This window comes from Mustela nigripes, chromosome 12 (assembly GCF_022355385.1).
Source record: "Mustela nigripes isolate SB6536 chromosome 12, MUSNIG.SB6536, whole genome shotgun sequence".
Taxonomy (NCBI): Eukaryota; Metazoa; Chordata; class Mammalia; order Carnivora; family Mustelidae; genus Mustela; species Mustela nigripes.
In genome coordinates, this window is record NC_081568.1 from 41,381,064 (window position 1) to 41,404,065 (window position 23,002).

At 47.4% G+C, this 23,002-nt stretch overlaps 2 protein-coding genes across 3 annotated transcripts in view; one reads left to right on the forward strand and one right to left on the reverse strand.

The window, feature by feature from the left end:
* The window catches only part of HMGXB3 (HMG-box containing 3), a 45,668-nt gene extending 25,880 nt beyond the window's left edge, over window positions 1–19,788 (forward strand). For both annotated transcript variants that reach the window (XM_059417142.1, XM_059417143.1), the window contains 10 exons: window positions 577–726; window positions 3,906–4,207; window positions 4,702–4,829; window positions 9,389–9,520; window positions 10,398–10,582; window positions 13,617–13,836; window positions 14,533–14,666; window positions 15,458–15,574; window positions 17,233–17,442; window positions 18,421–19,788. In XM_059417142.1, coding sequence (XP_059273125.1) covers window positions 577–726; window positions 3,906–4,207; window positions 4,702–4,829; window positions 9,389–9,520; window positions 10,398–10,582; window positions 13,617–13,836; window positions 14,533–14,666; window positions 15,458–15,574; window positions 17,233–17,442; window positions 18,421–18,888 — 2,046 coding nt within the window. In that variant the 3' untranslated portion in view covers window positions 18,889–19,788. The remainder of the gene's footprint in view (window positions 1–576; window positions 727–3,905; window positions 4,208–4,701; window positions 4,830–9,388; window positions 9,521–10,397; window positions 10,583–13,616; window positions 13,837–14,532; window positions 14,667–15,457; window positions 15,575–17,232; window positions 17,443–18,420) is intronic.
* A 157-nt stretch (window positions 19,789–19,945) lies between these two features.
* Window positions 19,946–23,002, reverse strand: part of CSF1R (colony stimulating factor 1 receptor) — a 29,531-nt gene continuing 26,474 nt past the window's right edge. The window contains exons 17-21 of the mRNA XM_059417144.1: window positions 22,631–22,753; window positions 22,440–22,551; window positions 21,827–21,926; window positions 20,898–21,006; window positions 19,946–20,802 (exon numbers count right to left, since the gene is read on the reverse strand). Of these exons, the coding sequence (XP_059273127.1) occupies window positions 20,623–20,802; window positions 20,898–21,006; window positions 21,827–21,926; window positions 22,440–22,551; window positions 22,631–22,753 (624 nt within the window). The 3' untranslated portion in view covers window positions 19,946–20,622. The remainder of the gene's footprint in view (window positions 20,803–20,897; window positions 21,007–21,826; window positions 21,927–22,439; window positions 22,552–22,630; window positions 22,754–23,002) is intronic.

Sequence of the window (23,002 nt, forward strand, 5' to 3'; positions counted from 1 at the left end):
GAGCCCAATGTGGGGCTCGATCCCAGGACCCTGAGATCATGACCTGAGCCAAAGGCAGAGGCCCCAACTCACTGAGCCACCCAGGTGCCCGTCCCAGGTGATATCTTTAAGAGTACGGGCCAGCTGAGTCTCGGATATTTCTTGGAGAGTAATTAGAGGTGAAAATCTAGTCCAGCTCTAGCATTCAGCAGTCTTTGGACCTTTTAACCTCAGATGTGTTTTTCACAGATATGCTTGAGAAAGCTGTATTTTCCTTCTTAAAATACCAGTTACATTTAGTAGTGGTATGTCAGAGCATTTGAGAAGTGCTCTGGTAAAGCAGCTTTGTTTCAGTTGGCATTTCCTACCAAGGTTTTCCCTCCCCACCCACCTTTTGTTTTTAACACTGCATGTATTATCCCAGTAAGCAAATATGTGACTCTGGGGATCTTATTTCAAGGCTCTTTGGAAGTTATTCTACATGTACTTTTGCAGTTGTCACTCCCATCTCTGATTGACTGATAGCTGGTCATCCTGGTGTTTGACTCTGCCCAAGTGTAACTTTTGTAGAACTGAATATTGGTCTTGCTTTTTTAGGATTTGGGCCTGGCTACTTCAAGAGGCAGGGGAAAGTGCAAGAATCCCTCTTGTAACTACGTCTACACCAACAGGCATAAACCGCGGATTTGTCCCAGTTGTGGTTTTAACCTTGCCAAAGACCGAACTGAGAAAACCAGCAAGGCTCTCGTGAGTTCCTTCCCTAAACACATACCATCGCCTTTTGTGAGCTGTTAGTGCACCTGTTTTAGTAGAAATAAAATTTCTTAATACATGATAGTAGTTAGAACACCAGAACTGTAACCAGTTGTTAAGTTCTGAACCTAGCTGCCTTTTCTCTGGGCTTCCTTGTCTTCATTGTTAAGTCAAGAAGGCTGGGTAGGTACCTTAATCTCCGAGAACCATCTAGCCCAGTGGACCAAGAGGTTATTCACCAAGGTGAATGGGAACAGAGGCTTTAAAGAGAATTTGGAAGGAGCGGGATGGAAGGGTTACATTCTTTTAGATCTGAGACCTGGTGGAAGACCTGTAAATATTGTCTTGGTAAGTAGAGAATGCCAGCCCTAGACTTCATAGATGAGATCACTGCTTCTTAGGTTCCTTGCAGAGCTTTTGGCTCAATACAAAGCTTTACTTCTAGCAGTCTTGGCAAATCTCTCTGAAGTTGGACCAAGTTGTTTGGATAGTAAAACACATTCCACTTGGCTCCTTAGGGCTTGTTTTTTATTTATTAGAACCAGGAAAAATGGGTATCTTTAGAGGTTTTTTGAATTTCTTTAAGTGAGTAGAAAGATCTAGCACCTGAGGCAGGAGATGACGGTCAGAAGACAGATCTTCTTGGGATGCCTGGGTGGCTCAGTCAGTTAAGCCATTGCCTTCAGCTCAGGTCATGATCCCAGGGTCCTGGGATCGAGTTCTGCATCAGGCTCCTTGCTTGGTGGGGAGCCTGCTTCTCTCTGCGCCTCTGCCTGCCACTCTGCCTGCATGTGCACGCACTCACTCTCTCCCTCTCTGACAAATAAATAAAATCTTAAAAAAAAAAAAAAGACAGATCTTCTTGATCTGCCTTGGGAGAAAAGAGGATGGCATCCAGAATAGGTCAGGATCCAACATGGAGCCTGGCCACTCCAGATCTAAGCTGACTTTGGGAAGCGGGCAGGATTTGGATAGAAGGGGAAGGCATTCCATACTCAAGGATAAGCAGTGGCAGAAGTGAGGAAGGAGCTAGAAGAGGGTGTTCCAATCACCTGAAAGAGAAGGATATGTAGGGAGGAGTACAGAAAATAAGGCACGAAAGGCACATTGGGGCCATATTGTGGAAGATCTTTAAAGCTAAACCAGGCAGTTTGTTTTTTAGGCCGTAGGGTCTCATTGAGGCCCGTGCTTTAATGTGCTGCTCTTCACTTAGGGTTGATGACATTCTGTCTTGATTCCTTCTTAGCTCCCAGTGACACCACAGTCTCTTAGGGCAGGTCTATGTTCTGTATCGGTGGAGGCTCAAACATTCCTTTCTCCTGTTTGATTGTAGTTGTTGATGTGGTTTGCAGTATGGAAATGGATGTTGCTCCCTAGATTTAGGATAATGAGTTGACCTAATTTTCCAGGAATGGTCTAGGGACTTGGAGCCAATTGATTTCAAATCTTGCTCTTTGAAATTTATATTCTTCTCTCTTTGAATAATAGCTGCCTACCCATGGGACACTTACTTTCTGACATTCTGTCACCTTTCAACTATATACTAAAATATACTAAACTGAAAATATACTAAACCTTTCAAATATACTAAACTGAAACAGTAGTCAGAGACCCAGGGATCTTTGTGTGTAGTGCTCTTTGGGGCCCCCTGGTGGCCATATGTTTCCTGTGCAGCTTGTCCTTGGTGGGTATAAGTAAGACTAACAATTTCTGGACAGGAATGGTCTTCATTCCCTTCCATCTTTCATCTGTTGTTCAGGAAAAAAGGATATAGTATTCCTGCCAGCTCTTCCAGTCCATGGTTCAACATAGGCACGACTGGGAACACACTATCTCCCAAGGCAACTCCTAGTGTCAGTCAACTCTCTGCAGCCATTCATTCATTCTTTCAGCAAGCATACCTTGAATACCTACTATAGGTCAGGTCTTTGGAGATACAAAGATAAATAGGACATGGTCCGTCCCTTGAGGAGCTCACAGTCTAGTGTGGGAGAAAGGTAGCCAAACTTACAAATAATTAGACAGGAGTTGCTGCATGTGTGCAGAGTTACTCAAAAGTTCCTTCTTGTTATTTAGCATGTTATATCTGCAAAACAGCATGTAAAATATGAATTAGCATTTTTGTGTGCCCTTATGCTGGTATTGAGAATCTGTAAATAAGCAAGGAAGGGCCTTACACTTGTAAAAGATGGGGGAATAATCTCACCAACTGGGAGTTAGTGAATTCTGCAGTAAAGAATGGACTCTGGGGACATGCAGGAGGGAGTGATTCCTGCTGCATTTGTACAAAGGATTAGGGAGGAACCTCCACTGAAAAGGACCTGGGGTGTTTTTTTGTTTTGTTTTGTTTTTAGATTTTATTTATATGTCAGAGAGAGAGAGAGCGCACAAGCAAGCAGAGGCAGAGAGAGAAGCAGGCCCCCAGCTGAGCAAGGAGCCCGATGTGGGACTCGATCCCAGCACCCTGGGATCATGACCTGACCCGAAGGCAGAGGCTTTAAACCACTGAGCCACCCAGGCATCCCAGGACCTGTTTTTAATGAGCGTTTCAGAACCTTGTTTCTGAAAGCCTCTGACTGGTGTCTAATATAGTTCCCTTGTACACAGACGATAAAAGTGTTAAAGAGAAATATTTGAAACGGTACGGATAGTTGTTTACATATCAAAACTACCGTTCATAGAGCTTTCATTGCATCTCCAGTATTGTTCTAAGTGCTTTACTTGGAATATTTTATTGACTCTGTTCAACAATTCTAGAATATTGCTAGTATTTCATCCTTCATTTCATAGGTAAGGAAACTGGGCTCAGAAGGATAAGTAAATTGCTTTGGTTCACACATCTATAGGTGTTTCATGGCATGTCCAGAATTGAGACCTGGGTGTGTTATTCTCCAAACCCCATCTATGGTGAATGGAAGCTGACTCTTACAACTATTACCAAGCAGTGTGTATCATCCTCTCATTTCACTGAGAGAGAATCTAACACCAGAGAGAGAAAGCAGCTCCCCTGAGTCACACAGCGAGTTACTAATTGAGCTGGTTCAAAGCCAAGGTTTCCCCTCTCCACCATGGCTGGGCCCATGCCTCTGTCACTTGCAGCCTCTCCCATGTTTTAGCCTAAGGCTTGTGGTACCCTGGGTGCTGGCTGATCCTTCAGTCCGCTTTCTTCCCAGGAGGTCAGCTCACCTCTCCCAGATGTGCTGAGTGCCACAGAGCCGCTGAGCCTGGCCCAGAGGGAGATCCAGCGCCAGTCCACGCTGCAGCTGCTGCGCAAAGTCCTGCAGATTCCTGAGAACGAGTCAGAGCTGGCCGAGGTCTTCGCCCTGATTCACGAGCTCAACAGCTCTCGACTCATTCTGTCCAACGTGAGTGAAGAGACAGTCACCATCGAGCAAACCTCTTGGTCGAATTATTATGAGTCTCCGTCCACGCAGTGCCTACTCTGTAGCAGCCCATTATTCAAAGGGGGACAAAAGTAAGCACCCCTTTCAGATTTGCCCTGTCCCCAGCTGCCCTGTCTTTCTCGGCCCGTATTGCCTCTTTCTTCAGACTATAAAGTTACGGCCTTTGAAGGTGTTATTCTCTGCTTCTCTTAGGTTTCCTTTGCTTTTGAATTGCTAAAGTAAAATAATTAGTAATTGTATATTATTTCTATTGAAAAATGTCTGAAAGTATGGCCACTAAGGTAGGATTCTGTTTACATCTGGACTGGCCAGCATAATGCTTGGATTTGGAAGTTCAAGGGGATTGGTTAAATTGGGTAATAAATTCAGAGTTACATTAACTCATTCCAACAGAATGGGAACACCCTCCTAGAAAACCCTGGGACACAAGCCCTAGCACCTTCATCTGCCTGTTTCATTAGTCTTGAGAATTTTGCCATTGATCACTGAGCCTTGGAACTGCATTAAGTTGATTTCCCTTCTTTTTCTTTTTTTTTTTTTTCTGTTGGTGATGTTTTGGTACTAGCTCCCTGGCTGGGCCCCAGGAGTGCTGGCTGCTGACAGCCAGCCGGCTGCAGGTGGTGACTGCACAGGTGAAGATGTGTCTGAATCCTCATTGTCTGGCCCTGCACAGTTTCATGGACATCTATACAGGTGGGTGTCATTCTTCTTCCCGCAGACACCCCCAAAGCAGGCTTCGGAGCAGCTTCTGTGGGTCAGACCTCTGTGCCTTTGAGCACTGGACCTTCTCTCAGATGGAGCTTCAAAGAGAGGCAGTTTTTCCTCCTGGATATCTCAGCCCCAGAAGACGATGTTCTCTCTCAAGTGTTGGGACTCTTGAAACAAAGTTCATTCGTAAAGAATAGATCCTATTTGTGGAAAAAATGGAACATGCTGACAAGTATAAAGAAGAAACTAAAATCAGTAGTAATCGTGCTGCCATGAGACAAACACTTCATATTACGCTCTTGAATCTTTCAGGTGTGGTCTTCATCTTCACAGAATATAAGGAAGTAGGAGAGTGAGGGGTATATAGTTTTTCTTTCAACAAAAGTGGGATTGTGCTGGGTGTTATTAGAGTATTTGGTTTTGTTTGTTTTTTAAGATTTTATTTATTCATTTGAGGGAGAGAGAGAGCACAAGCAGGGGAAGAGTCAGAGGGAGAGGGAGAAACAGACTTCTGCTGAGCTGGGAGCCTGACATGGGGCTCGATCCCAGGCCCTGGGGAACATGACCTGAGCTGAAGGCAGACACTTAACCATCTGAGCCACCCAGGTGCCCCTGGAATATTCTTTTTTAAGTTTAGTAGTGTCTCATGGCATCTTCCCTTGCCAGCAAGTGGAGAAACATGTGACCATTTTTAAGGGGTGCGTGGGACTCCATTTTAGAATCTCTTTATAATTAACTTACGGTGTACAAGCTTTCATTATTTCCTTTGGGCGAGTGCTACACATGGAATTGCTGCGTGTTCACCCATTCCCCCTTTACATTCATCAGCGTCAGACACCACGGAGCATTCACCATGTGCCAACAGTGTTAGAATTTGGATCTTGAACTTCACATGTAGAATTGAGTGCTGAAGATTAAGGAGTGTTTGTTATTCTCTTTATCTTTAGAACCTTATGGTGCCTTGTTTTGAATTTATGCTCTTAATGTCTTGTCTTGTGTTGCCCAGTTGAATCTGTTGTACTTTTTGCTCTAGCCAGCAGTTAATGAGAATGCTATATCCCTGTAGTCGGTCTGGGCCAGTAGTACCTAGGTTTTTATATATATATATATATATATATATATATATATACACACACACACATATATATACACATATATATATATACACACATACACGTGTGTATATATATGTATGTATGTATATATATACACATATATATATTTTTTAAGTTTTACTTTCCCTTTTAAATTTACATACAGCAAAATTTACCTTGTTGTTTGACATTTTACATGAGTTCTGAAAATGCACCAAGATGTGTGACTGCCACTACAGCCAATAGAACAGTTCCATTGCCCACAGTCTTTCTCCTGTAGTGTGCCTTGTACTCAAACCCACCCTACACCTCTAGCCTCTAGCCACCATCTGATGATGTTCTTCATTTCTCTTTACTCCATCTTTCCAATATGTCACTTACCACAGTATGTAGCATTTAAAAATTTTTTTTTAAATTACAAATTTTTTAAAATTTAAGTAGAGTTGATACACAGTATATGCAGCATTTTAAGTGAGTCTGGCTTCATTCATTAAACGTCATGCCTTTGAAAGTCATCCATGTTGACACCTGGGTGGCTCAGTCAGTTGAGCATACAGTTCTTGGTTTCAGCTCGGGTCTTGATATCGAGTTCCTGGGATTAAGCCTGGCGTCAGGCTCTTTGTTCATCGTGGAGTCCGCTTGGCATTCTGCCTCTCTCCCTGCACCTCCTCCCACTCACATGCTCTCTCTCTCTCTCTCTCTCTTAAAAAAAAAAAAAATCCATACTGTTGCATGTATTAGTAGTTTGTTCCTTCTTCACATTGAGTAGTTTCCATTGCGTGGAGTACCACAGTTTACATGTCTGTTCACTTGTTGAAGGGCTTATGTGTTGTTACCAGATTTTTTTTTTTAAAGATATTATTTATTTATTTGACAGAGATACAAGTAGGCAGAGAGAGGCAGGCAGAGAGAGAGGAGGAAGCAGGTTCCCTGCTGAGCACAGAGCCCGTTGCGGGGCTCGATCCCAGGACCCTGGATCATGACCTGAGCCGAAGGCAGAGGCTTTAGCCCACTGAGACACCCAGGTGCCCCTTGTTACCAGATTTTGACACTTAGGAATAGAGCTGCTATGAACATTCACATAAAGGCTTTTGTGTGAACACAAACTTTCATTTCTCTTGGGTGAATACCTAGGAGTCAAATTGTTGGGCTATATGCTAAGTATATGTTTAATTTTTTAAAAGTTGTCAAACTGTTTATCTGAATGTTTGTCCCATCCCACTATTACTTCCAGCAGTGAGTGAGAGTTTTGATTTGCTCCATTTGTGAGCACTTGGTACTATTTTTTTGGTTCTTCTTTTTCGTAGCCATTCTGATGGTTTTATGAAGTGGTACCTCATTGTGCTTCTGATTTGTATTTCCTCGATGATATTGAGTATCATTTCATGGGTTTATTTGCTAGCCATGTGTCATCTCTGGTGAAGAATCTGTTTCATATTTGGCCTGTTGAACTATTGAATTTTGAGAATTATGTGAGGGGGGGGTTTGTTTTTGTTTTTGTTTTTTGAGAATTCTTTATATATTCTGGATCCGCAAGTCTTTTGTCAGATAAGTGATTTAAATGTTTTCTTATGGTCTGTGGCTTGACTTCATTCTTTCAGTGGAATCTTCCACAGAGCAGTTCTTAGTCACGACAAAGACTACTTCATCCGTTGTTTCTTTTAGGGATTATGCTTTTGATAGTCTCTGTAAGGTCTGTCTCCCTCGGTGAAGATCATCAGTATTTTGTATTTTTTTCCTAGTTGTTTTAAGATTTTATGACTTACATTTAGATCTGTGGTTCATTTTGTATTGTTACATAGAGTGGGAGGCCCAGATTGAGTTCTTTCTTTTCTTCTTCTGCATATGGACATCCACTTGTACCACCATTTATTTGAAGGTAGTCTTTTCTTCCATTGACTTGCTTTGGTTCCTTTGTTGAAAAACAGTTGATCATATGTGTGTGTCTTATTTCTGTGGTCTGTGCTGTCCCATTGGTTTATGTCGTCCATTCTTTTGCCAGTACCACACTGGTCTTGTTACTATAGTCTGGATATAGTCTTAGAATCAGTTAGTGTGAGTCCTTCAGCCTTGTTCTTCCTGAATTGTTTTCCTGAATTGTATTGGCTATTTTAGTTCTTTCCATTTCCATATAAATTTAAAAATCAGCTTCTTAGTATTTGCAGAATCCTGTTACAATTTTAATAGGGAATATGTTGAATCTATAGACCAATTTGTGAAAGCTTGACATGCTTGGAAATACTGAGTCTTCTAATCCCTAAATCTGTCCATCTTTCTATTTTATTAGAGTTTATTTTCTTATCAGTGTTTTGTAGTTTTCAGCATATAGATCCTGCACATATTGTTAGATTTATACCTAAGTTATTTCAGTTTTTTCAATGGTAAACGATGTGGTTCAATTTCTAACTTCAGTGTTAGTGTAGAAACACATTTGGGTAGACAAAACTTAGTCCATTGAATTTTTATCCAGTGACCATGCTAAACTTACCAACTTAAGGAACTTTTTGTAGATCATTATTACAATATTTTAAAGCTTGCCAATTTGGTAGGTAAAAACTAATGTATCATTTCTTAATTTGTTGCATTTCTCTGATTACTAGGAGGATTGTATTGTTTGTTTGTTTGTTTGTTTTGTCTTTTAATCTCTTCTGTGAATTTTGTGAACATTTCCATTCTTCACTGGAATATTGACCAAGTTCTTATGCAGTTTCTCAGTAGTCTCTTAATTTGCTTGTCATTCTTTTTTTTTTTCTGGACACAAAGGATTTTTTTTTTTTTTTTTTGCCAGGGGGAGGTTGTCTGTCTTTTGTTTTTCTTTTAATTTTTATGTAATCATATTAGATCTTTTCCGTTATGGTTTCAGCATATGGTATTATGCTCAGAAAGGTCTTGCCCATTCCTCTGTACTCTTCCTTTATGGAAACACATATTCCAGAGCTTGATTTTGTGCAAATTTGTGCATTATACTTCCTGCAAATATAAAATCACTTCTATTTGTCTTAAATTGACTGCATTTAAATCCTTCTGAGTCCTCTATACCCGGATTTAGCTAGAGGGATATTGATAGCTATTGTTACATCCTCGGGCTAGAAGGTGTTCCTGGCCTTTACCCATGGTGCAGTTGTTGAAAAGTAGAGGAAAGTGGGGTCCAGTGGTCATGAGGGCTGAGCTGGGTGGTATGGAGGCTTTTGTTTTTGTTTTTTTAATTAAAAAATTTCTGTATGGATTTCACTGCTTGCTTTTTTCATTTAACATTGTATTATGGACAGCTCCATGCCAGAGCATTTAAGTCTATGTTATTCTTTTTTTAATGAGGCATAATTTTCCATTTTAGGTGTACCATTATTAATTTAATTATTCCCCTATTGCTGGATATTTAGTTTGTTTCTAATTTTTTTCCATTGTGGATGTTTTATAGAGTTTATCTGTTGCCTCTTTTTAACTTTGCAGGTCTCTTTAATGTGGGAAACAAGCTACTAGTGAGCCTGGACTTGCTTTTTGCAGTCCGGAACCAGATCAAGCTGGGAGAGGACCCCAGAGTGTCCATCAGCGCTGTTCTGAAGTCGGTGCAGGAGCAGACAGGTACAGCTTGGCTTCTTCCCTTTCCCATACTAGTCCTGAGTTTCCTGGGAATTTTCAGCGCTGCTTGTCCAAAGAGAGAAAAATCTGGTAGTTTGAAAAGGAGACATTCTTGACTTCCTGATACATTGCTCTTTCTGAATTTTATAAATGCTAAGAGTGTGAGTCTTTCCATCCACCCGGTGGCCCTCAGCACAAGATTAAGCTGACTCTTTAGAAGTTGATCCTTTGATGATTGGTAGAGTTGGCTTCCCTGCATGTTAATTGTACCCATTCTGAATACACAGCTTCTGGAGGTCTGCTACCAGACCTGAGGCTCATTGAGACCTGAAGGTGGAGGTCACCCTCCTTAATATTAGAAATGATTTTTCTCTTTTCTTTCCTTCTTTCTTTTGATGCTTTCCCCTTCCTATCCTTGTAGACTTCAGTTCACTTGCAGCTTTGCCTGCTATGAGGTCAGAAGGAGTAGGGCAAAGTTCTAGGGTTAGAGAGGCCTGTGTTTGAGTCTTGGATCTGCCAGTTAGTGGCAGCATGATATTTGAGCAGTTATCCTATGTCTCAGTTTCTAAAATGAGGGTGAGTATATCTCCTGTTTCATAAAGACGTGAGAATTAAATGAAATAATGTATTTGAAGCTGGTCTGGTGCCTAGTAGGGTGCTAGTGCAAGGCAGTTTTAATAATTCTGTTTGAAATTGCCCTTTGGGGTTGCCATCTGCACCTTTGAAGGCCAGGGTACTTGATCTTTAGGGTGGCTAGTACTCTTGGGTGTCCTTTGGGCAGGAATCTTGTAGAGTTGCTATTCTTGCTGGCCACTGGCTCATCCCCAGTGGCCTCAGGGTCTTTTTTGTGACCTTCTCAGAGCTCTTGCCCTCCTTGCAGAGAAGACTCTGACCTCAGAGGAGCTGACCCAGCTGCAGGAGCTGCTGTGCAATGGCTATTGGGCTTTCGAATGCCTCACTGTCCGAGACTACAATGACATGATCTGTGGCATCTGTGGTGTGGCCCCCAAAGTGGAAATGGCCCAGAGGAATGAAGAAAATGTGTTGGCACTGAAGAGTGTGGAAGTAAGTGCCTCCTGGCCACCTCTAGAACTGTCCTCACACTTCGGCAGCCACGTTCCTGCAAGCTGCTCCAGGAGCAGATGGCTCCATTCCTGCCTGGGGGAGATGAGTGGCTTTTTCATCTAAGGAAGGCTGGATGGAAATAGAAGCATTTGTTACTTTCCAATGAATTCATTAAATGTGAACCAGGTGCATTTTCTAGACACTTGAGACAGGGCAGTTAAAAACCCATTAAGTTTCTGTGTTCATGGGGCTCAAATTCTGGTGTAAGAAGATAGGAAATAAACATTATTAATAATTGCATATGTTATATTAATGTCTATTGTATAGGCAGTATGTAGTAATTAAAAGTAGCATAGTAAGAGTAAAGCAGGTAAGGAGAGAACAGTGTGGTGGAGAGACAGAGACTATCTAGAGGATAGGGGGAGGCCTCCCTGATATGGTGGCATTTGAGGGGAGATCTGAAGCCCACAAAGCGTTCAGGGGAGGAATATTGGCAGAGAGAGCAGCAAGACAGAGTCTGAAGTGGGCTTACTGTGCATGGTCGAGGAACAACAAGAAGGCCAGTGAAGCTGGAGCCATAGGAGTAGCGGAGGGAGTGGTAGGACTTGCGAGGTTCAAGAGGCTGCAGGCAGCCATACTCTCCATGGGGGCATGTGGGCCACTTTCAGGACTTAAAGCCAGTGAGCTGGAGATCCAAGGGTGGGTTTTATGGAAAAGAGACACCTAATCTGTGACTTGGTTCTTAACTAAAAAAGTGTTCACATGAAGATAATACCAAATTCATATGGCCTCAGACATTAATTCTAACAGCCAAGAAATACATGATCCTGATCATAAAAGACTGGCAAAAGCAGATAAATTTCCTCACCTCATTGTATAAGGCCAGATAACTTTGGAAATAAAGCCAGACATTTAATATAAGAGAACAAATTGGAGCTGATTGTATTCTTGACTGTAGATGCCATAGTGCTGAATAAGATAATAGCTAATCATCTATAACAGTGAAGGAAGTAACCCATAATGACAGGCTTAACCCAGGAAAGCAAGAGTGCTTGAAAATATACTAATGTAATTTGCTCCTGTATAGTTTAGAAGAAGAAAACCTGTATAATTATTTAATAGTTGTAGAAGAGGGTTTCATTATCATTCAACACCTATTTATGATAAAACTCCTAGTAAACTGAGAAGAGTAAGAATCTTTCTTGACCTGGTACACAGTGTTTTTAAAAAAAATCACATAGATTGCTGAACTCTGTCCCATGGTCATGCTGAGAAGTGTGGTCTGTGTGCATAGCTATGGAGTGCCCCATGGGTATGCTAGTAATAACATGGGGAATGGGGTGAGCTTTCCAACCCTGAACTCCAGCACAGAGACAGAGAGGACTGGAACATGAACTCTCCCTTTAGGCACTGGACCTGCAGCTCAACTGTTCACCACCAGGGGTGGTGCGGGCCCTTGAGAGAAAAGCCTGGGTGCATTTTGGCATGGCCAGCTGATCCTGTGAGGGATTTAATACATATATCTCCTTTTCTTCCCAATTTTAAAAAAAGTATACATTTTGATCACATACCCCATTTGAAAGGATGATGTTGCATAACAAGATACATGAAAGTAAGTATAATGCTTTCTGGAGTCTTCTAAATGTTCTTTGTAGATAAAATGACCGATAATAATTTTGCTTTTGTGTGTTATCTCACCAAGAGGCTATTTCTACACTCATTCAGATATCCTTGTCTGATGGTAATGTAATGGGGGTGGTTTTTGTTTTTTGTTTTTGTTAAGATTTTATTTCTTTATTTGACAAAGGGAGGGGTAGCACAGGCAGGCAGAGTGGCAGGCAGAGGGAGGCAAAGAGAGAAGGAAAAGCAGACTACCCACTGAGCAGAGAGCCCAGTGCAGGACTTGATCCCGAGACTCTGGGATCATGACCTGAGCTGAATGCAGGCGCTTAACCAGCTGAGCCACCCAGACACCCCTAATGGCATTGTTAGCAGTGACCCAGCTAGAATCTCGTTGAGCACGTTACCACCTATGCTGGGTTCTTACACTGTGCTTAATGCTTGACTGAAAAACACATCTAGCTGCAGAGACCATTTGGTTTTCAGAAGTGAAGAGAGGCCCACCCCCCTGCAAAAGCTCACATCTCCTAGTTCTGCCTGACATCTGCCTTGTCTGATCAAGGCTCTTACTCACAGAATGGAGTAGAAGTCCCTTCACTCTTGGTGTGCCTGTTTCTCCTCTTCTACGATACTGGGTATATCTTCTGAGAGATCGAGTCTAATTCATTTTCTCCCTTGTGCATGTGCAGAGTGGTGTGGTGCATGGGCAGAGAAGCAGGTAGAGGGTGTTCTGAGGTCAGTGAGAGGAAATAGTTACTGAACGAAACTCGAGTTGTTCAGGAGGAGACAGTTTGGTGGCCTCTCCCCTCAGGGACTATATAGAGGAGGACCCTCTAGACTAAAGACAGCATATCACACTCAGTTGGCATTCCTTGTCCCTTTGTTTTGTGGAGAGAGTGGGCTCAGTAGCTGTGAAGTGTGGTGGGCGTTTCGTGCTGTGTACTCATAGCATGCACTGGCATCATACAAACTGGTGGGGACACACGACTTGGGCTTTGGAACTAGACTTTCGTTCCCATTCTTATTCTGCCCCTTACTGCGGTGGTCTTACCTCATACAGCCCCCCAGACTTGTGCAGTAGTTAATCAGACAGTGTCCCGACACGTGACAGATTTCGGCTACAGTAGCTCCCCTTTCCTGGAGGCTCAAGGAAAGAGCTTGAACAAAGGCAGGTGCAGAAGGGACTAAGGGCTGTTCAGGTATTGGGGACAGCTGTGGTATGGGGGAGGGGAATGTGGCCAAAGGTAGGTACGTACTAAGATGTCAGCATTGGGGCCGGGTGCCCTGACAGTGCATGGCTGTCTGACACCAACCCCCACCTTGTTGTTCCCAAGTGGATCAAGAAGGGGAGCTCTTGTGTTGCTAGTAGTTGGTGGTGCCTACAGTTTGATCTTTTTTTATCCTGACCTTTTAGTTCACCTGGCCTGAGTTCTTGGGCCCTAGTGAGGTAAACGTGGAGGACTTTTGGGCCACGATGGAGACCGAGGTGATTGAGCAGGTGGCCTTCCCTGCCAGCATCCCTATCACCAAGTTTGATGCTTCTGTTATTGCCCCCTTCTTCCCACCACTCATGAGAGGAGCTGTGGTCGTCAACACTGAGAAGGACAAAAACCTGGATGTGCAGCCAGTACCTGGTAAGAGCACCTGGTGGCTGACTTGGATCAGGAGACAGCCCAGTCCAGACTCGGGAACATTTCCATGGCTAGACAGTACCAGTGGCAGAGCGGGGTGGGGATAGGCTCATGGAGAGGTGAGATATCGACCCACTGAGCTGACTTTATAAATATTTAATATGTTGTGATCCATTGGTTCTCACACAGTGCTTCCTAACATTAGATGCTGAGGGCCCGTCTCATACTTGCTGTTTCAAGGCCCAGAAATTGGTTTTTGTTAAGACTCCCACCTAGCTCACCGTTGCTTGTGCAGGTTCAGGAATACAGTGTAAAGAGAGTGTTTTTGGAATGAGACCTCCTTCTCATCATGTTGCTGCCCTTGTGGCAAGCCTCTGAGAGCTTGGTTCTGAAAAACCTCAAAAGAGTAAAAGCTTATCCATTTTGAGGTCCTTTGCAAGGGCACTCTGCTGGATCTCTCCCTAGACATTCAGGGGGCAGAAAGCCAGTTCTGAGAGACTTCGTATATCTGCAGAAGTTAGAAGATCTGCCTTGGTCCACCACCCTCAGCATGTAGGGCAGTGCTCAGGGTAGAGCCTGCTTGCGCCACTTCCTGGACTTGGGCCTCATCCCCGGGTCCTCATCCTCACACATAACAGGCTCCCCGTGTTGTACTGTCTGGTGGCAGTGCCCTCCCTTCAGTAAGGTCGTCTCTTGCAGGCCATGGCAGTACCCTGGTGAGGCTGCTTCACGAGGGCGCCTGCAAGCTTGAGGACATTGGCTCCTACGGTGAGGAGGAGCTGCGGCACCTGTTGACGCAGTGTGGCATCCCCTTTGGGACAGAAGACTCCAAGGTGAGTGGTGGGGGCGGCAGGGCAGAGAGGGACTTAGGGAGCAGGCTGGTTGCCTGCTTTCTGGGTGAGGAGAGGAGCCACCTGTGACAAGTACCTGTTTTGGACACAGGGTGCTAGCAGTCAGGGGCATGGTAGATCGTTCACAGCCAGGTCACCATAGCTATGCGAGTCCTTCCCCTCCAGTCAGTTCCTCTGGCAAAGGTCATTGGTCCAGACTCGGGGGTCATGTCCTGGCTCCCACACTGACTGGGCATGACCTTTCTAAGCTACCTTTCATCTCAGCCTCATTTTCCTGGTTCACAAATTGGAAATAACCAAACTACTGACCTGACGATGTTGTAAGGAAGGCACTTTGCAGTGCGTGGTTTATCTCCTCTCCAGGCACTTAGAGAATGAGCATCGTTCTATCGGGGGTGGGGGGAGTGTTATCCATACATTATTCACTTCATACTAAAGTCCTGCTGAAATTTCATGCTTTCTTCAAGTTTAGACTCAAATATTAGCTTCTCTTTGAAGCATCCGCTTCCCTGTGAGAAGTAGGAAGATCCGCTAGGCTCAAGATAGCACCTTGATAGCTCTGGCTGCCTCTCCCTGGGACCTACCTGGTCCTCTCAGGTCCTCAAAATCGCCATCTGTACCTAGAGGACGTTAAGCTAGTGAGGCGCCAAGGCACACACTGGCCTTGACAGTTTCTTCTTTTGCTTTGGGTGTTGAAGTGAGCGTTTGGTGCTGCACACTAGGCCTGGTCCCTTACCATTTACTGCTTTGTATTTAATCTTGTCCTGCTTCAGGAACAGCTCTGCTTCTCCTTGTTGGCCCTCTATGAATCTGTACAGAATGGAACCAGAACTAGACAGCCCCCATCTCATCTCACAGGGGGTAAAATCTACAAGGTGTGCCCCCATCAGGTAAGGGGGTAGTAAGGAGGAGCTTGGGCTGAATTTGTCCATGTCAGATTGCCCACACAGAGAATGTGGTTGATCCAGCTCATTCTGTGGGATCCGGCACTTAGGTCACTGGGCAGCCTGTGGGATAGCTTCTTATGGGTCAGGTGCCACCCTTTGGACTAGGAAGGGAACCTGTGTCATCACCAATGAATATTAAGCACCCTTTCACATCCTGGCCCTGCGTCAGCTGTTGAGGGTACAGAGGTGAGCAGTGAAGATTCATTCTTCTCTAGTTGACCTCATGTTAAGGGGGAGATAGAGTCATCATGGCTTAGGGAGCAAGCTCTAAAGGAACTAGACAAAGCCCTGAGATAGAAAGCGACTGAGAGGGACCTGCTGTCTGGGGTAGCTAGGGAAGGCTGAGCCCAGTGATGAGTTTTGGAAAGAATGTTCCAGCAGAGAGAAGACTGACCACTAAGTCCTGAGTGGGGAAGCCTGGTGAGCCCAGAGGAGGAAGGTTGGGACCTTCCAGAGGACCAGAGAGCAGACCATGTAGAGCTTTGTAGGCCACAGTAGTGGTCTAGGTTTCCCTCTGAGAATGCTGAGTGGCCTACTGGACAGTTCTGAGTGGGAATTGGGGAGCATGTAGTTCTGATTTTGGTTTAAGGAGAGCACCTTCACCTTCGCGTGGAGCGTGGACAGGGTAGGCACTGGGATAGCACTGGGAAGACTGAGCACTAGATGACAAAGCAGGCCCAGGAAGATACTGGGGTTGATAACCCCCTGAACGGGTACTAACTGGGGGAGGGATTGCTAGCAGAAACTTCAGTTCTCTCAGGTGTGAGAGTGGGCGGGTCGACTGGCTGTCAAAAGAGAATCCAGTTCTCAACTTCTTCAACCAAAGCTGCGTTTGAGGGACAGACTGGATGCCTTTGCCCTAGCAGAACAGAGCCTGTTCAGAGGACTGTGTTCATATGACTGGGGACCCTTTTGTGAGAAGCACTTGACCATAAGGGCTGTGAGAGTTACAGAGCCTCCAGGCTGTGATGAGCAAGCAGTCTTACTAGGAGGTGATAGCTACGGCTGGTGGGGGTGAAGGTAGGGAGGAGGCGGCTGATGCAGGATTTCCCACTATACACGAGCTCTGCCTCTCCAGCCACAAAGTGGCGCCTGGGAGCACTGTCAGTGCAGGTATTTACTAGTCTACGTTGAGGTTCCCATGAGGTTCCCATCTGCACAGTATATCTAGGTCTGGTGGGGAGCTGCCCAAAATAGAGCTGTTCAGAATGCCCCACCCCCAGAGTCTAGTGCCTTGGGTTTGGGGTGGGGCCCAGGAACCTCCATCTCTAACCAGCTGTAGCTACCAGTGCTGTGGGGCTGGGAATTGGAGCCCCTGGACTAGATGGTGCTTGGTATGGCAGTGTGGAGGGTGGGGTTTGGAGTAGATGCTCATGGGGGCCTCTCAGCCTCAGTCAAAGACTCCCAGCCATGTTCTCTCAGGAAGTCACGGATGAGCTGGCGACTTCATTTGGGGACAGAAATGGGAAGCAGAACGTGATGGGCTCTGGAAGGATGGCTGTGGTGTTAGTCATGAAACCTGATTTTTCATTTTCGTGGGAAGAAGACTCAACTCTGTGTGCTGCTTCACCCTTTGCTGTGACTTTCTTCTTCCTGCTCAGGTGATCTGTGGCTCCAAGTATCTTGTGCGGGGCGAGAGTGCCCGCGACCATGTGGATCTGCTGGTCTCTTCTCGTCATTGGCCACCTGTCTATGTGGTAGACATGGCCACACCAGTGGCCCTGTGTGCTGACCTCTGCTACCCAGAGCTGACCAACCAGATGTGGGGGAGGAACCAGGGCTGTTTCTCTAGCCCCACAGAGCCACCTGTGGTGAGTCCCTTCTGAAGAGCTGGAATAAATCCCTCAGACCGTGTCTCACCTCCTGGTTGTTTGGGAAGGTCTTCTGGGAGCCGTTTCCAGCATCCTTTGTCTCCAGTAATATTTTGTCTTGATGCTCTGAGCCAGCATTTCCTCCACAGATTTTTACTCACCAAACCCTGTGTGTGTGAGGCCCTAGCATGTCACTTAGGAGTGCCTAGGGTGTCCCAAACAGGTATTTTGCGGTTGCCTTCCAGATAAGCCTGTGAAATTGCTGCCTTTGGGAGACCTCATATACATTGGTGTACTAAAGGTCTGGACCAGTCAGGTCTTGGGTCTGCCCATGATTGTACTACATGGCATACCAGTTGTGACCTAGAGGCACAGAGACTTAGAAAACACCACCGTATCTAACTCTCTCCATTTAGTAAAAGGTAATGGTCCAGAGAGGGGAGATGGACTTAGCCAGTGTCACACAGCAGATAAGTGGCAGAGCCCTTGTACTGTGTATTTTGGTGCTTTGTACGAGACAGTGATTCTTCCTAGACCCACGTGCCCTTTTCTGGGAAGAGATGTTAGGACTGGCAACAGAAAGAAGGGGACATTATTGTTACCACTCAGCCTTTTCCTTATTCCCTGGGACTCACTGGCTGTGCGAGCTTGTGCCTGGCACTGCCGAAAGGCAACAGCCTCAGCAAGAGCCCCGCTGCCCACTCCTTGTAGCCCCAGCCAGAGTCGACTAGATACGGCAGTAAGCAGTAGCAGCTCAGGTAATCGAGCATCTGTTCTGAAAGGTGGTCCCTGTGACTGTCCCTGTCTTCATGAGGAGAGGGAAACACAGAGGAAGGGGACTTGCCCCAGGAGGTGTGAGCATATTTGGTGACGTGAGGGTGTAAATGGTGCTGACAGCCCCTCCTTTGCTGTCACCCACTCCACAGCTTCTACCTTAGTCATCCCTCATGTCAGATTGGTTTCTTCTCTCTCCTCCAGAGCGTATCCTGCCCAGAACTCTTGGACCAGCATTACACAGTGGACATGATGGAGGCTGAGCACTCTGTCCAGCACCCAGTCACCAAGACTGCCACACGTCACATCGTCCATGTAGACACACAGCCCAGTCCTGGTGACCCCAGTACTGGACACCACTCTTCAGCCCTGTGCCCTGAGTTGGCGCCCTACACAACCATCCTGGCCTCCATCGCAGACAGCAAACCAAACAGTGTCCGCCAGCGGCCCATTGCCTTTGACAATGCCACCCACTATTACCTCTACAACCGCCTCATGGACTTCCTCACCAGCCGTGAGATTGTCAACCGGCAGATCCATGACATTGTACAGAGTTGCCAACCTGGCGAGGTGGTTATCCGAGACACCCTCTACCGCCTCGGGGTAGCTCAGATTAAGACAGAGGCAGAGGAGGAGGGTGAGGAAGAGGAGGTGGCTGCAGTGACGGTCTGAGCCAGGCTCTTGCACAGGGACTGTACCATCAAGCCATAGTGAGGCCCTTGCCCGAGGCAGATCCATCCAGGGGACCGGCCGGCGCGTTCACCTTTGGGGAGGCCTCTGATGCTGGGACTGGCCAAAGAGCTTCCATTTCCTGAGCACGGTGGGGCCCGGGGTCAGGAGAAGCACCAGAACACTCCTTACTTGGGGACTTAGTATGTTCAACAGAGGGGAAAGGAGGCTGAAGGAATGCTGGTAGCTGGTGGCTTCCCTGGGGCCTCCTGCAGGTCAGGGTGGAGGTCCTGGGGTAGGCGAAGGTGGAATCCAGCACAGGGGAGGGGGAAGGCTGCAGAGGTATCTCTTCCCACCCCTGGGGAACGCTCTTTCCAGCCCCTGCAGCCGCACGACTTCCTTAGCCTGTTGCCTTTGACTTGGGGCCTTGAGGGCCTCATTAGCTCTAGGGGTCCCTTTGGGCTCTTGATTTTCCCAGAGGAGGGATGCATTTCCCTCCTCCTCTTCCTGCACCCAAATTGGGGGGAAGCTGAGGAGGGGAGAAACAGCCACAGCTTATTTCCAGGACTGTCTTCTCTGCCCTGAGCTTTGAGGAAGAGGATCCCCTTCCTCCTTTCCCTGGCCACTGCTGCTGCAGCCTACATCCTTTCTGGGCCCTGGACCCTCACCACAGAGGGGATGTGGCCCGTTGGCATGACATAACCTGGCAGCAGTAGGAAAAACTCCCTTCTGTGAAGGGGAAGCAGACTGGGCCATAAGGAAACAGCGGGACTGGCTCAAGTGCCTGAGGTTTGCTTAGGGCACGGGAATTGGCCGTGTTGTTATTTAATTTATTGAGAGGAGTGGAGTAGGTGGCTTTTTTCCCTCCTTCTTCCCCTGCCAAGAATAAAATTTATTAAATTATCTGTTTTGGTGAAGCAAGAGTCAATTCCATGCTCATTGTATGGGGTACAGCGTGGTGGCACCCCAGGTGTTGAGTTGGTCACTCAACATGAAGGAAGATGGAAGAGGTCCCAGGGAATCCGCAGGCCCCGAGTGGCACAGAGAACTGGAGGCCAGCTGTGTTAATGCTGTTAGTTTAATGACTGAGACATCCCGCAGGGCAACTGTTAGTTACAGGGAGTCAGCTTGGTGGCATGCATGCTGCTTGCTTGGTGTGGCCAGCCACACGGGCCCCCTGCCTTCCAACTCAGAGTGACGGGGGACTGGGCAGAACCCCGAACTTTAGCTGCCACCTGGCTCATTGTAGCGACCAGATTCGGGGTGGGTGGGGCTATAGGGACCAGAAGGTGGGGACTAAGAGGTATAGTTCCTTCTTAGAAAGGAGCCATGCCACGGCTCTGAGGTGCCTGGGCTTTTCAACGTTGGGAGGTACAACACGGGTCCATTTCCAGTGAGATAGTGGGGAGTAGGAAAAGGGGTTCCTGTAAGTGGGAACAAGGTTAAGAGAGTGAGCTGGGAGTTCTCCCAGTTGGCATAGCGAACACAAGGCCATAGCATTGAGAACAGTGGGCGGGGGGCTCAGCCCTAGCCCCTGACTGGCAGTGATGGCCCAGGCCCTGGAAGTGGGGTCCTCCCCACACTCCTGTGGATCTCACATTCCTGAGTTTCAGAGCTGGGCCGGGCTGTTGAGTGAAATGACCAAGGGCAGAGTCTGTATGTTCTCCTCGCGGTGCCCCATCCACGGTGGAGTTGAAGCTTGGAGGAAGGGGAAAGCAGTGCTTCCTGGCCATCCCCTCAACAGAACTGGTAGTTGTTGGGTTGCAGCAGGGGCTGGGCGATATCACCCTGCTCACAGCAGGCCAGGTTCTCACTGGAGCTCTCTGGCTCACTACTGCTGCCGCCACCACTGCCACTGCCACTGCCGCCACTGCTGCTGCCGCTGCTGCTGCTGCTGCTGGGCAGATTGGTGTAGTCCTGAGGGTGCGAGAGCCCAGGAGAGGTCAGTCCTGGCTTAGGCCCAGCCTGGCCTGCTGGAGCCAGCCACCCACCCTGAGGCTGGCCCAACTCACGGGTGCTCTCCTGTCCGCTGGGGCCTGCTCCTGGAGGAGGGAGCAGATCTGCTGGAAGGTGGGTCTGCGGGTGGGCTCCAGGGCCCAGCAGGCCTGCATGATGCTGTATCTGAGACAGAACAGAAGCTGCCTGTGGGTCTGGGTCCTGAAGCCTAGTGAGAAGCAAGCCTGACGCAAGAACTGTGCTAAGTCCTTGACATGCATTGTCTTATTTAATCTCCCCAGTAGCCCTTGGAAGGTATTTCCATCTTGCCCATTTGACAGCTGAAAGGAGAAAAAGCTCAGAGATGTTCTCTTTCCCCAACTCCTAGAACTAAGAAGGGGCACTTTCGCTGCCTACAGGTAGGTTTGCCAGGCGGACTGAGAGATGAGTGAGTGGCCAGCTGTAGCAAGAGGTGAATAGGGCACGTGGGCTGCAGGGGCCATGGATCTGGCGAGCCTGCGAGCAGTGAGTGTGGGGCATGGGGAGTGGCTGTGCCGAGAGTGGCAGGGGAGAGGTGCAGTGGGTGAATTCATGGCCCACTGGCCTGTGCAAAGGTGACGGTAGGGAGGTGGCTCGTGATGGGCCGGCTGCAGTGAGTTGGTGGAGGGGCTGTGGTGGCAGGCTGGTCGGCACCACAGATTGCCAGGACAGAAGAAATGACAGGAGCTTTCCCCGAGGTCGTAATAAGAGAGTGTGACTTAAAAATCTATCATCTGAGTTAGGATCAGTCCCAGTTAAGAAACCTCGGAGCACATCCTCTAGGCTACCTAGGAAACCAGTGGAAACCCTGAACTCACTTGGAAAAGGGGTTGGTTTAGGCTACTGTGAGGGAGATAAAGCCTGACCCTGGAACACTGGGCAGGGAGACCGGGCTCATACACACACTTCCATCCCCTTCAGTCAAAGTCTGAGATGTCCTCTTTCCTCCCTGGGGGCCTTCACTTACATGTTCTTTGGGGCGAACGCAGGCTGGGCCATTTGGTATCCATCCTTCACCAGTTTATAGAACTTGCTGTTCACCAGGATGCCAGGATAGGGGTTCAGCCCTGCAAAAGCCAAGATCATGTAGGAGACCATGCTCAGTGCTCACCCTCACCTGCCCCCATAACCACGTGCATCTTGGTGAGACTGGGCTGTGAAGAGTTAAAAAGGGCATAGGCTTCAGTGGAACTGGGGAGCCTTCACGCAGGCCTCACCAGACCCCACAGAGAATTCCAGCACAGGCTTTGGAATAAGAGGTCAGAGGAACTTGATGAAAGGCTTAGCCCAAGTCCCTGTGCTTAGTGCTCCAGAAATGGGATATGCACGTTATGAAAGAAAACCATTCAAGGAAGCAGCAACTGCTCCGGCAGGCAGAGGAGGGAAGAGTCCGGACGGAATGCCCAACAGAGGAGCATCAGCCCAGCCCACACAAGAGCTGCACTGCTTCGTTGTCAGATGCTTTGCCCATCATTTCACCAGCCTTTGCCCTGGGCACCAAGTTCCTTGACTGGCATCCTCCACAATGCATAGGACACTGTGGTGACCGAACACGATCGAGCCCGGGGCCGGCAGCTTACCGAGCGAGAAGATTTCCCAGAGCAGGATGCCGTAGGACCAGACGTCGCTCTGAACCGTGTAGACACAGTCGAAGATGCTCTCTGGAGCCATCCACTTCACGGGCAGGCGGGCCTGGCACAACAGACCCCGGTCACCTCGGACCCTGGCTCATTGCCCCTCCCCAGCCCGGCCCACCCTCCCCAGCACTCACATTGCCCTTCACAATGTAGTTGGAGTCATTCATGATGTCCCTGGCCAGCCCAAAGTCCCCAATCTTGGCCACATGCCCACTGGTCAGCAGGACATTTCGGGCTGCCACGTCCCGGTGGATGCACTGAAGGGAAGCACTTGTGGGTTAGTCTCGGCCCCTCCCCTGCTTGAGCCTGAGGTGCCAGGGGAACAGCCAGGGCCCTAGAAGGCCTTGGGCTCCTCACTGAGGGGATTGGCATCCGTTTTGGTCCTATACTCTGGCTCCTGTCCCCACCTTCTACCAAGACCCAGGTCTGAGGAAATTCAATGTGGTCAGACAGTTCAATATTTAAGAACCACTGTCACTGCGGCCCTCTGGCCCTGAGCAACGCTT